At 43.4% G+C, this 12242-nt stretch overlaps 1 protein-coding gene across 1 annotated transcript in view; it reads left to right on the forward strand.

Annotated features, from left to right (window-relative positions):
• Positions 1–12242, forward strand: part of USH1C (USH1 protein network component harmonin) — a 66671-nt gene that overhangs the window by 27356 nt on the left and 27073 nt on the right. Inside the window, exons 13-15 of the mRNA XM_043971427.1 lie at positions 1712–1777; positions 4674–4798; positions 8574–8650. Of these exons, the coding sequence (XP_043827362.1) occupies positions 1712–1777; positions 4674–4798; positions 8574–8650 (268 nt within the window). The remainder of the gene's footprint in view (positions 1–1711; positions 1778–4673; positions 4799–8573; positions 8651–12242) is intronic.

The raw sequence follows: 12242 nt of genomic DNA on the forward strand, positions 1-12242 counted from the left end.
ACAACCCACACACACACATAATAAATATGCAGAGTTAAGCAAAACAAATTCCTCCATTGGCATTGTCCAACAATGTGTGTCTCATCCTACATATTTAGTCCTCATTTAGTCAGGAGGCCCACATTCTTCATCATCAGCTGTCTGGAATAATTTTTGATCATTGTATTGATGAGCATTCTTCCAAAAAATTGTGTATTTTTATATTATTGTTTTTATTGTGTAAGTTGTTCTCCTGGTTCTACTTACTACACTCTGCATCAATTCATACAAGTCTTCCCAGATTTTTTTTCTGAAATAATCCCCTTCATCATTTCTTAGAGCACAATCATACATATCCCATCCTATTCATATGCCATCATTTGTTCAGTCAACCCCCAGTTGATTAGCAACCCCTTTAGTTTCCAACCCCTTTAGTTTCCAGTTCTTTTCTACCACCAAAAGCTATGTTATAAATTTTTTGTACCTGTGAGTTCTTTTCCTTTTTTCTTTGATCTCTTTGGTATATATGCCTAGTAATAATATTACTGGATGAAAAGGTACACATAAGCCAGTAGCTTTGGGGACATAGTTCCAAATCACTTTCCTGAATGACTGGACCAATTCACAGCTCCATCAACAGTGCATCACTGTGTTTGTTTTCCCACAACCTCACCAACATTTATTATGTTCCTTCTTTGTCAGCTTTGCCAGTCTGATCAGTGTGAGGTATAAACTCAGAGGTCTTTAGTGTACATTTCTTGAATTATTAGTTATTTAGAGCATTTTATATGGCTATAGATAACTTGGATTTCTTCTCTTTAGAAGTAACAGCCTGTTGACCTTTGACTTCCTTTGACTGTTTAGAAATTGGCCCATCCTTCTCTTTTCAGTTCTTTTACTTACAACCACAGATGGAAATTTCTTTCCCCTTAGTTATTTGAATTTCTTTTCTATATTAACTTAAACACCAAAGTTATTGCACCATCCTATGAGGGATAAAGCCAATCAAAAGTGTATCTGCCTTATTCAATCAACACTCAATTAATTAAGCACTTATTAAGCACCTACTTCACTGTGCCAGGCACTCTGCAAAGTCCTAGAAATATGAGAAAAAAGGCAAAATATTCTTCTCCCGTCTTCCAACTGTGTTAGAAACTGAAGCTGGAGGCACTGGGTTTCTATCGAGAAAGGGGGTGGCGATAAGGAATATCCATACATTAACCAAACATTTTTCTTGGTTAATGTTGGTTGGACTGTCAACAATCATAAGATAGTGGTGATTTAATCTATCATCCTGCCTCCAGGGGGCATAACTAGCTCAGGCCATGCAGAGAAGGATGTCAGTTTTGAAAGCACTCTGGAAGATTTCAACCTCCTTGAATGAACCTCTAGCCAAGCTCCCAGGCACCTCTACTTCCTGCAGTCTTTAGCTGAGCACTTTATTCCAGGAAATAGCCAAAAAGCTATTTCCTGCCCCTATATCAGGCCCATAAGACCCCAATCTTCCTTGGATCCCAGGTGATGGGACCAAAGCCCACTCATTTTCAGCTGATGGTTCATTTACTTTTCTCATTTGGAATGTTGCCTACCCTCTAGCAGCCCCAAAGCCTGAATCTGCCCAGAGGATCCCCAGAGGGAAATTTTGAGGGAGTAGAGCTTGCCATTTTTCTCATATTAAGAATTAGATCAACAAAAGATGTTCTAGAAGTGCTGACCCAGGTTTGTTTTTCAGGAGGAAGAAGGAGATTGCTCAGAAAGCTGCAGAAGAGAATGAAAGATATCGGAAAGAGATAGAGCAGTGAGTTCTCTTGGTTCTTTGTGCATACCTATGTGTATGTCCCTGTGTGAAGGAAGGAAAATAGCCTTAGTCAGGTGTCTAAGGAAAAGGCATCTGATTTGGAGGCATGATCGACTCTACAGGTGCCTGGTTTCAGTTTGGAGTTAATAGTGCTCTCTGAAAGCACCACATTTAAAGATGACACTCACTGAAACCCTTGATTAGGTTGTGGGGTGTTGTGTGGTAGAAAGAGCTTTGAGCTTAGATTTGTGGGATGTGACTTCAAATCCTAGCTCGCCCCTTGCTACCTGAACAAGTCATTTGCCCACTCTGGGCCTCTGTTTTCTGATCTATAAAATGGAAGAGTTTGGCTGGATGGCCTGTGAGATCCCTTTCAGCTCTGTCCCATCCTCTAGTGGAGAACCTGTCTGGTGAAACTGTTTGGGGTTGTGATTTGCCTACAGGGTTCCCATTAACTGGATAATGGACCAAGTGCAGAAAATTTGCTTGGTTCAAAATTATCTAAGACTAGGGAAGTTGAGAGTAAGATCAATTTATATGGAATATCCAGTCAGCCATTAGCCAAACATTACCCTTGGTTCATGTTGGTTGAATTGTTAACAGCCATGTGAGATGTGATGTGGGGTTGCACCAACAGTTGGTCAGAGGGCAGCCAGGCTTACCCGATGCCCAGCAAAAGCACATTTTGGGCGGGGGGAGGAGGAGCTACTACTTCCTGTCCTCTCTGGGACAATTGAGACAGAATTGCTAACCCTAACTCTGGAGAATGGAGGAAAACCCCTAAGAGTCCCCTTTCAGAATGGGAGGCATGTAACTGCATACCAGAGCTATATGTCCTGGCCACCTCCGTCCTGACTGTCCTGAGGACTATCCTGTGTGCTGGTCATCTGGTTATGGAGAGTCATGGTAGACAGTGGGAGGGGGAATTAATTCAAGCACCACAACTCACCCAGTTCTCCTGTGTGCTCAAATCTACCACTCACAAGTAGAATTGGGAATGTGGTTCATGCTGTAATTTGGGTTTTCAAGGCATTAGGGTCTTAGACTATCTACCAAGTCCTAGTCTGATAGTGCTTCCGATCTGGGCATTGGGGGAAGGGGAGGTGTCCCCAAATAAAAATGAGGGATCCCAAAAATCAAGGAATGACTTGTTTCTCTTTTTGGAGAGTCACAGACACACTAAACATCACCTTGATTGGGCAAAAGATCCACCCACTTACTCTTAGTAACTTGGTAAGGAGCTAGTTCCTAGGGGCATTAAGTCGCAGATTTAAATTTAGAAATGGAAGAATTAGAATGCCCTCCTCTCCCCCCCAAAAAAGTGCCACATCCTAAGAGCACCTTATGTGATATTGTCACTTTGCAATTCTTCCCAGATGTTGTATCTTATTACCACATATTTCATTAGAACATGCTTCAGTAGCCCAACTCCTTTGTGTTTAAACCCCCTATGCCTCATTAGCATTTGTCCCAAATTTAAAGCTGGAAGAAAATTTGCAGATCTGCTAGTTAACTCTTCCATTTTACAAATAAGGAAATTGAGGCCCAGAGAGGGGAAATATGCCAAATGTCATGCAATGAATGGCAAAACTGGAACTAGAATCCAAGCCTCTCTCAATTCCCAGTCCAGTGCCCTTTCCATCATACCATGCTGCCCTGGTTGTCTATAAAAATTCAATGCCGAGAATATCCACAGCAAAGAAAAAATATGGCGGCCAGACTTTTATTCAATTCAACAGACTTTTATTCAAATTACCCACTATGTGCCCAGTACTGTGGCAGGTACTGGGTCTGCAATTATAAGAATGAAACAGCCCCTGCCCTCAAAGAGCTTACGTTCTACTGAGTGGATTCACCCTGTACACAGATAAGTAAATACCAGGGCAACATGCTCCTGAGACATGCCTTCTTGAATAGAACATACCTTCTCTGCCAGTAAAATGTGGAGCATAGTGTGCCAGGCACAAAGTCAAGAAGACCCAAGGTCAAATCCTACCTCACACTCACAGTACCTGTGTGACCCTGGACAAGTCACTTCATCTCTCTCAATTTCAGAAAATGTCAGAAAATATCTGAAGGTAGCATGGTGATGTGGTAATGTCAATGCTATGGAGTCAAAGGAACTGGGTTCAAATTTGACCTCATCTATAAAATTGGAAAAATAATTGCAGTACCTATTTTTCTGGGTTATTGCAAGGACAAAATGAGATAATATTTGTATGGTACTTTGCAAACCTTAAAACTCTAAAGATGTTAGTTATTATTGATATTATTTGTAGTAGTGGTGGTGGTGGTGGTAGTAGTAGTAGTAATAGTAGTAGCAGTAGCAGTAGTAGTAGTAGCAGTAGCAGTAGTAGCAGTAGCAGTAGTAGCAGTAGCAGTAGTAGCAGTAGTTGTTGTTCTTGCTGTTGTTATCTTTGTATTCTCCTGGGTGAATAGTATCAGGCAGTGCCTGACGCAGAAGAAATTAGAGAAACTGGAGTTTTAATTCCATTGCTGTGAGAGCTCCCAAATGAGGAAACTCTTTCTACCAAAGAAGTGCAGCACTCTATTCGAAACTTACAATCGTAAAGGGTTGCCTTGATGGGGTGGGGAGGGGACTAAAGGGTTAAGTAACTTTCTAGACAGTGGTGGAACTTGAACTCAGGTCTTCTGGTTCTATTGCTTACTCTATACATTATTTCCATTCTGGCTCTAACAGCACATAGCAGGTTCTTAATGAATTAGATTGGATCCTTGAAGCCATGGGTCTAACCCTGAGATAGTCAGCTCAGTTGCAGTGGAATTTGGTCACAACAATTCCCAAAGAGCAGAGCCTGTTGGCCATGGCGGGACATGAGGATGGGAAGATGTAAGTTTGCCCACATCACATGGGGTGGTCTTGTTGGTCTTTTAGGATCACAGAAGATGAAGAAAGGTTTAAGAAGCAGTGGGAAGAAGAATGGGGCATGAAGGGCCAGATGCTGATGCCTAAGACCATCACAGCCGAGGTGCACCAGCCACCGCCACGCAAACCAAAATGTAGGTAACAAGGGAAACTTGGGGAGGTGGCACGGGGAGCAATGGGGATGGAAGGGACGAGTCCATCCATCTCACATGTTCCCAATAAAGGTTTAAGAGAGTCCCTGGGCACAGAGGTGGTTTAGCTTCACCAATTGATTTCCAGAGACATCTCTGTTGTTGTCCAGGTCTCTTCTCCCAGGTCCTGAAGCAAACCTAGTCTGTGGGTAGACAACAAGCCTAAAGTCTCTGATGTGTTCCAGGCAAGAATGCATGCATCTGCCTATCCCAATCAAGGTTTTTCTTACAAACCTACTCTAGGGTCATTTGCACACTGATAAACTGTATGGAGAGGAGTGGGTGTGGTGGGAGGTGGTAACTGAAGGTAAAGATTCACAATTCTCCCCAGCCTCTACAAATGGCACCACAAGATCATGGGCTTTGAGGCCCAGTGAGAAATCTTGGCTTCCTTAATTAGTCATAGTGTCTCCTCTTGTGCAACTTCCAGCATGGGGCTAAGAGTGAACCTAGGGGTAGAATCTTAGCACCTAAGGAGTATAAAAGATCTCGGGATGATGTAGAAGTGAAAGGAAACAAATATTTATAAAGCACCTACTGTGTGCCAGGCACTAAGTGCTTTCCAAATATCCCATCTGATTTGTTGTGAGGACAACAACCATGGAAGGTAGGGGTTGTTATTATCTCCATTTTACATTTGAGGGAACCGAGGCAAACATAGGTTGAGTGAGTTGCCCAAGGGTCACACAGCCAGAAAATGTCTGAGGCCAAATTTGAACTCAGGCCTTTCTAACTCCAGGCCCAACATTCCATCCATTCCACCACCTAGCAGCCTAGAAAGAACATTATCCCTGGCGCCCTAGAAGTCAAACCTGAACTCAGCCTGTGTGATCTTGGGCAAGTCACTGCATCTCACTAGGCCTCAGTTTTCTCATCTGCAAAATGGGAAGAGGAGGGGGGTGTTGAACCTAGTAGTCTGTCTTTAAGGTCCCTCCTACCTCTAGGTTTTTGATCTTATGCTCTTTTGGGTTCATGGTCATCCATAGCAGTTTTTTTTTCATGATGGAGGAGGTGCCTAGTATCTTAGAAAAATCTTTATTCCTAAATGTCTGTTCAGCTTCCTAGTCACATTTGGGTCTTCCCTATGTGTCTGTCCTTAGGCCTCATCTTGGCTTTAGCTCTGTCCTACCCACTATAAACTGACCTCCTCTCTACCTTCAGGGATGAGCAGAGCTACCCGTGTCCACCTCAGGCTAAAGCTGGAGTCTCCTTCTATCCCTGCAGTCAGTCAGAAAAATCATGCAATGGCATTTCCAGCTCAAAAAATGGGCTTTTCTGAACTTTGGAGACTAGAAAACAGGGAAAGTAATCTGGGAGCAAAACTCAGCTTTGAGTATTGTCAGATTTGTAGTAATCTTCCAAGATAGCTGGCAGTGATTTTATTCTTATCCTGCAGCTGTGAATAATGTTATTTTTAGTTGGCATGGGAAAATCCCAGCCTTCTACACACTCAGTGCCCTCCTCAGGGCCTGGTATGAGGTTGGCCCAAAAAGCTAGGGTAACCCGGGCATCTCTAAGACAGAGCAAGTCACATGGCAGCTGCTGCCCATGTGGGTATGCTCACTAAAGCTGTTCCCTGACCCCAAAGTACACCTCACCCCCTTCAAGGTCAACTGTCTCACAGGTGCATGGCAGTGAGAATGGAGGGGGGCACCCATCCCTACCAGTTGTAGATGCCCTATAGCACAGGCCCTCCTGATAATAGACTGACTTCATCTCTGAAAGACGAAAACGCTACTCTCACAAGTCTCACACTCAGTGGTGTTTTATATTAGTTAGGGATGTGGCCAGAGATAAGCTGCAGATGAATAACTTGCTCTCAAAACTTACAGCTAATTTGCTTTTATGAGAGAAATGAGAGCTTTAATAGAGGAGAAATCGATTTTAATTGGTTCCCAGGAAAGGAATCCTAGGTCAATTCAGTGCCTCTTTCTTGGAGACAGTCATGGATGGCTCCTGCTCAGATGTGGTCTGCCAGGAACAAAATGAAAACCCCTTCATTGGCCATTTGTTTGTTTAGATTTTTAACGAAATCAAGTTTTTCTGAGGAGAGGGAGAGAAAGGAAAGTGGTGTGTGTGTGTGTGTGGGGGGGGTGTTGTTTTGGTGAGGGTTTTTTTGCTCCAGATAAATGTTTTCTAGGGCTGTAAACAAGAATCTCAGCAGCTGTTTCCTGCAGATTGCTGAAATGAGCTAAGATACCAGGCCCAGCCATCCATCTCCAAGAACATCACCCACTTACCTCCAGATTAACAATAACTCAGGAAATGTTGTTAGGCAACTGGGCTCTCTGGGTTCATTCCTTTCTCCTTTCCAACGCATTCCGATAAGGCTGCAATATCCACAGCTTCAATCAGAATCATTGGGCCTGGTCCAGGCTCTGTGAGTGTGTGTGTGTGTGTGTGTGTGTGTGTGTGTGTGTAAAAGCAAGAGTTGTAAGGGATCTGAAACCTAATTGTCCAAGAGTATAAGCATACAACTTAAGCTTTTTGAGGAAAGCAATTGTTTCTTTTTTTTCTAATTATATCTTCATCACCTAGTAAGGTGCCTAGCACATAGTAGGTGCTTAATAACTTCTTAGTGAATGACTGAATGAGTAAATGAGTGAATGATGGAATGACTGAATGAGTGAATGAATGAATGAATGAATGATAAGTGTACTCCTATTTGGGAGTTAAAGATGTATATACCATTTTAAGGGCTAACAGGAAATAGCTTAGAGCTGGAAGCAGGGTTTGCTCTCAGCCTCTGTTGAGGTTTTCATGGCTGCCCTGCCAGGTATCCAACGGCCCCTTGTCTGACTCAGCAGGAACAAGTAAATTTCTAGAGAAAACTGGGTTCTAGTTGCTCCTTTGGGAAGTTTTCCCCTTCCCTGGGGGAGGGGTGTTAGGTCAGCCTAGGATCCCACATCCTTCCTCCAGAGAGGTGACTATCCAAGCCATCTGAACTGGATGATGTCCATGAAGAGCTCTCAGGATGGAGGTTCACTCATTTAAGCATCAGCTTAAAACCCTGTAGTTTGGTTACTGGTATTGTTCTCCCATTATTCAATCCCTCCTCATTCCCACTCCCAATGGCTTCCCCCTCAATATTCTACCTTTTCCTCCAGCCTCTGAGGTCACCCATTCTCCACCTGTAGGAAACAATTCAGAATGCCCCTTATGCAGAGAAAAATCCTGGGAAAGGCAGATGAAAAAGGTTTGGAGACGCTGGGCAAGTCAATGGAACTCTTCAAACCTTTGTCTCCTTTCCTGTCAAATGAGGGGGCTGGAGCAGAAGGCCTCTGAGGTCCCTTCCGGCTCTAGGTCTATGAATCATTGTTAGTTCCATCCTCCATCTTCAGATCTCCTCCTATCCTCCAGCTCCCAAATTATGGCCCAGATTTTCAAGATATTTTCCATGCATCTGGGCACCTTGATCCTCTAAAGGATGGTAGAGTTAATATCTTTTTTTTTACAAGTAGGAAAATAATCTGTGAATGAATAAAAGAACTTCCATGACCCCACACTGAATGATCAGCTCAACCTAGAACTAGAACCCTTTATCCTCAGCTCTAGATCCCCATCCCCTAATTCTAACCCCATTGTTCTTCTGGAAACCTATGCTTCCCATCTCCCCTTGGTGCCAGAAGCAGGCTCTCTTTCCTCCATCCTCCAGGGTGTCCTGAAAATATCTCTGGGGTCCATTCCTCCTCATTTCCTTCCTCCTCTGTTTCCCTAGTAAATGAAAAGGGAGTGAAGTTTCTGCCACATGCTGACGATGACCCGAACGGAGACACGGAGAATCAGCGAGTGCAGGTTGGCAGTCCCCGCTTAGCTCCCCACCAGTCTAATGCTAATGCTTACTGCACCTTGCTTCCTCCTGACAGTCAGCTTGGACCCTGGGCCTCAGGGCAAGCAGCTTATACTAACTGGTCCAATCCAGTTTAATGACTACCCAGCCCTGTGGGGGAGATGCAAGCAGAGCAGATGATGTGGGCCCTGCCCAGAAGAAGCTGGCAGTCCTTGTTGGGTTAGGGCTCCTGTCATCCTACCTTCCATAACAAGAGGTCTTGGTAGGTCTTACCTTTTGTAAGTCTCCTTCTCTGGGAAGCAGACAGTCACTTCATGGTTTTTGAACCAGTTCAGGAAAGTGTGCTTGTACCCCTTGCCCTGACCCCTTCTCTCCACCCTAGTTACAATTTCTGTTAGCAGTACTCAGCCAGGTGGCCCTTTACCCCACCCCCCCCACCCCCCACAACATCTGACTCGAATCATTGTCCTTTCTTTAATTGTTGAAAATCACTGTAGGGGAAACAGAGGAACTTTGCCCTGTGTATGCAGGACCCTGACTGTTCTCAAATGCGAGTGTGTGATCTAGAATCATCTCTTGGATCAGTGGCCCAGTGAGGGGCCAGGGAGGGGATTGTTTTTCTTTTAATCATTCTTTGTATTTTCTGGCTGGTTCTGGTTTTCAGAAGAAAAACAAATAACCTTCCAATATTTAGTCTTTGATCACCTGGCACCTACATCTGATGCCAGGCAAAGACAAATGAGCGGGGCTTTGGCCCCATGACAAATAGTTCTTCAAGTGGTTACACTGAGCCACGCTTGCAAATCAGATATTTTTAGGTGAGTTCAAGGGCCATACTCAGAAGCCATGCTTGCATTTGATCTGCTAACACCATGCCGGCTGTTCTTTGTGTGCCTCGAGTTCCCTTGAAAACGAATTTCCAGCAGTCGCCGATGGATGCGTTCTGATTCCCCCTGGAAAAGATTTTTCTTATTGCCTTGTTCTTTGTTTCTAGCTTTTGGGTGGTTTTATCGGTATGAAGGCAAATTCCCAACCATCCGAAAGGTAGGGAAGGACTGAGGGCTAAGTTTGCTGTGGAGTTTGGGACTTTCAAATCTCCTTTATTTTCTCTCTTCCATGAATGGCAGCACCCTAGGGGACCACTTTGAACATTCTCCAGAAATCCCCTTCCTCTGAATGGTTTGCTGATGATGGCCAGGGATGTCACTAAAGCTAAGGAGGGGTTCATATGTAACAACTGATAACAGTGGCAACATTGCAAACATGTTAATTATGTTCATTAAGTTTACATATCTGTTAATTATGTGGTGGTAGATGTCAGAGTAGAAAGAGTACTGGACATGGAGCCAGAAATCAATCCTGTCTTAGATACTTACCAGTCATATGACCTTGGATGAGTCACTTCACTGCCTCAGTTTCCTCATCTATAAATAATAGCACTTCCCAGGGTGATTGTGAGAATCAACTGAATTAATATATCTATTGATTCTCAAACCTTAAAGTGCTATATATCTATTGACTTATTATTTTTATTCTCCCTCAAGTCCCCACCGTTTACCAGCCCTGCATTCTGATGAGAATAGGGATGCATTTGGAACTCTGGATTTTTTCCTCAGTAGGGCAAGACTGGAGAGAGACCAGACTGGAGTCAGGCAAAGAAAAATAAATACTAAGTGACAGGCTGCAAACTGTAGTGGGGTCAGAGCTGTGGCAGTTGGCCAGATTATGAAGACCCAGGGAACTTCTGGGCCAAAGCCGTTGCCACTAGAGACATCCAAGCCTCTAACCATTAATAATATCATCTTGAGGGGCCATCCCAAAGCATCTCTACTGTCATTAACTAAGCCCTTTAATTTTATATCCCAATATCATTGCTGAATGTCTGGCTCCCAAGATTCTAATATCGTTTTTCTTTCTTAATTCTTCTGACACCAGATGAAGGAAATGTTTCTCCTGAAATCAGTGACACTGAGACGACATAACTTGGTATCTGAAAATCACATCCCAGTAAAAATAAGGACATATTGCCTCTAAAAGGCTGCCTTCCAGAATCAAAGGCTCTGATGTCTGAGTGACCTCGAGCAAGTCGTACAATATCTCTTTCCACTATCATCCTACCTCAGTTTCCACATCTGCAAAATGGAAATATCTCATTCCCTTGAGTTTTCCTTACTTTTTTCTGGCTGGGGGAAGAAGATAAACAATTTACACTTAAAATAAGAATTATTCCAGTTATGGACTAAATAGGGGAAGGAAGGGGATAGCTGACACCATAATCCTTTATTCTAGATTACAGACCCAAAAGATTTGATATTCCACAGCTACAGACAAATGCAAGATACCTTGTCCTAAGGTCTGTAAAAATTCACTGCCTTCCCCTTGGCCTGATATGACTATAAAGTAATGTCACTGCATTTTCTTTGTTTTTAATTTTATTTTTTGTCACTGCATTTTCAAACGTACACATTAGAATTAAACCATCTAAGAGACTAGCGACCACTTCAAAGCAGTCTCCTCGGGGAACATGTATATATTCTAGCAATGCCAATATTGTTCAAACTATTTCTGGCCTCTTCTGGAATTGCTATCAAGGCCTGCTGCACATTCTTTTAGATCTGCCTGTTGGTAACAAAAATTGCTCCTTTTTTGGGTGGATTTGACTTTTGGAAATAGCCAAAAGTCATTCAGAGCCATCCAAGTCTAGTGACACAAAATGGGATTGAGCAATAACATTTAAAGATGGAATTAAAGGTCCCAGTGGCGATAGAAATGCTTTATGGTGGGCACTCAAGAAAAACAAATGGGGTGATCCTATTTGGGAATGAAAACTAAGGGAGCCTATAAAGTAATGTGAGTGGGAGCCAGATTATGAGTCCTACACAAAAACTGAAAAGGAAGCTCTAGAAATGTCTGTGACCCACTTGAGTGAAGTTATCCTTATGCAGGATGGAGGAGGGACTGAGGATGATTCAAACATCCGTGAGGGACACATCAGCGATCCCTTTGCCTGACTCCTCTAAGAAAGAGATTTCAGTCAAGTTGCACATCCCTAAGCAAGTGCAAGGAAGGTGCTCATTTACAGAATTAGTAAAAATATTGGGGTCCACTAGGTGGCGCAGTGGATAAAGCACCGGCCCTGAATTCAGGAGGACCTGAGTTCAAATGCGGCCTCAAACACTTGACATTTACCAGTTGTGTGACCCTGGGAAAGTCACTTAACCCTGATTGCCCCGCCCCCCCCAAAAAAATCTGTTGAAACATAGACTGCATGAGCCTGTATCAGGGATACTATTATCAGTCAGGTGGTTGAAGCTGAGATTCTGTGATCTGCCACCTAGTACCATCATCTTCAATTTGGTCCATGCTGCCATCTATACCTATTCTACAAGCTGTTTCCTTCATCTGTGTGCTGTGGAGTGATTCTGGACTGACCCTCTCTTTCCCCTCCCTATCACTTCCCTCCTCCCCCTGTAGGTAGCTTCACCCACCTTCAGACCCCCTGGGAGAAAAAGCTGAAGTCTATCATTACTGACTTCAGTGAGCAGGAATACAAAATTTTTACTTGCCCCTGTTCTACTAAAAATAAAAACTTCAAAC

The sequence above is a fragment of the Dromiciops gliroides genome, chromosome 6 (assembly GCF_019393635.1).
Source record: "Dromiciops gliroides isolate mDroGli1 chromosome 6, mDroGli1.pri, whole genome shotgun sequence".
Classification (NCBI taxonomy): domain Eukaryota; kingdom Metazoa; phylum Chordata; class Mammalia; order Microbiotheria; family Microbiotheriidae; genus Dromiciops; species Dromiciops gliroides.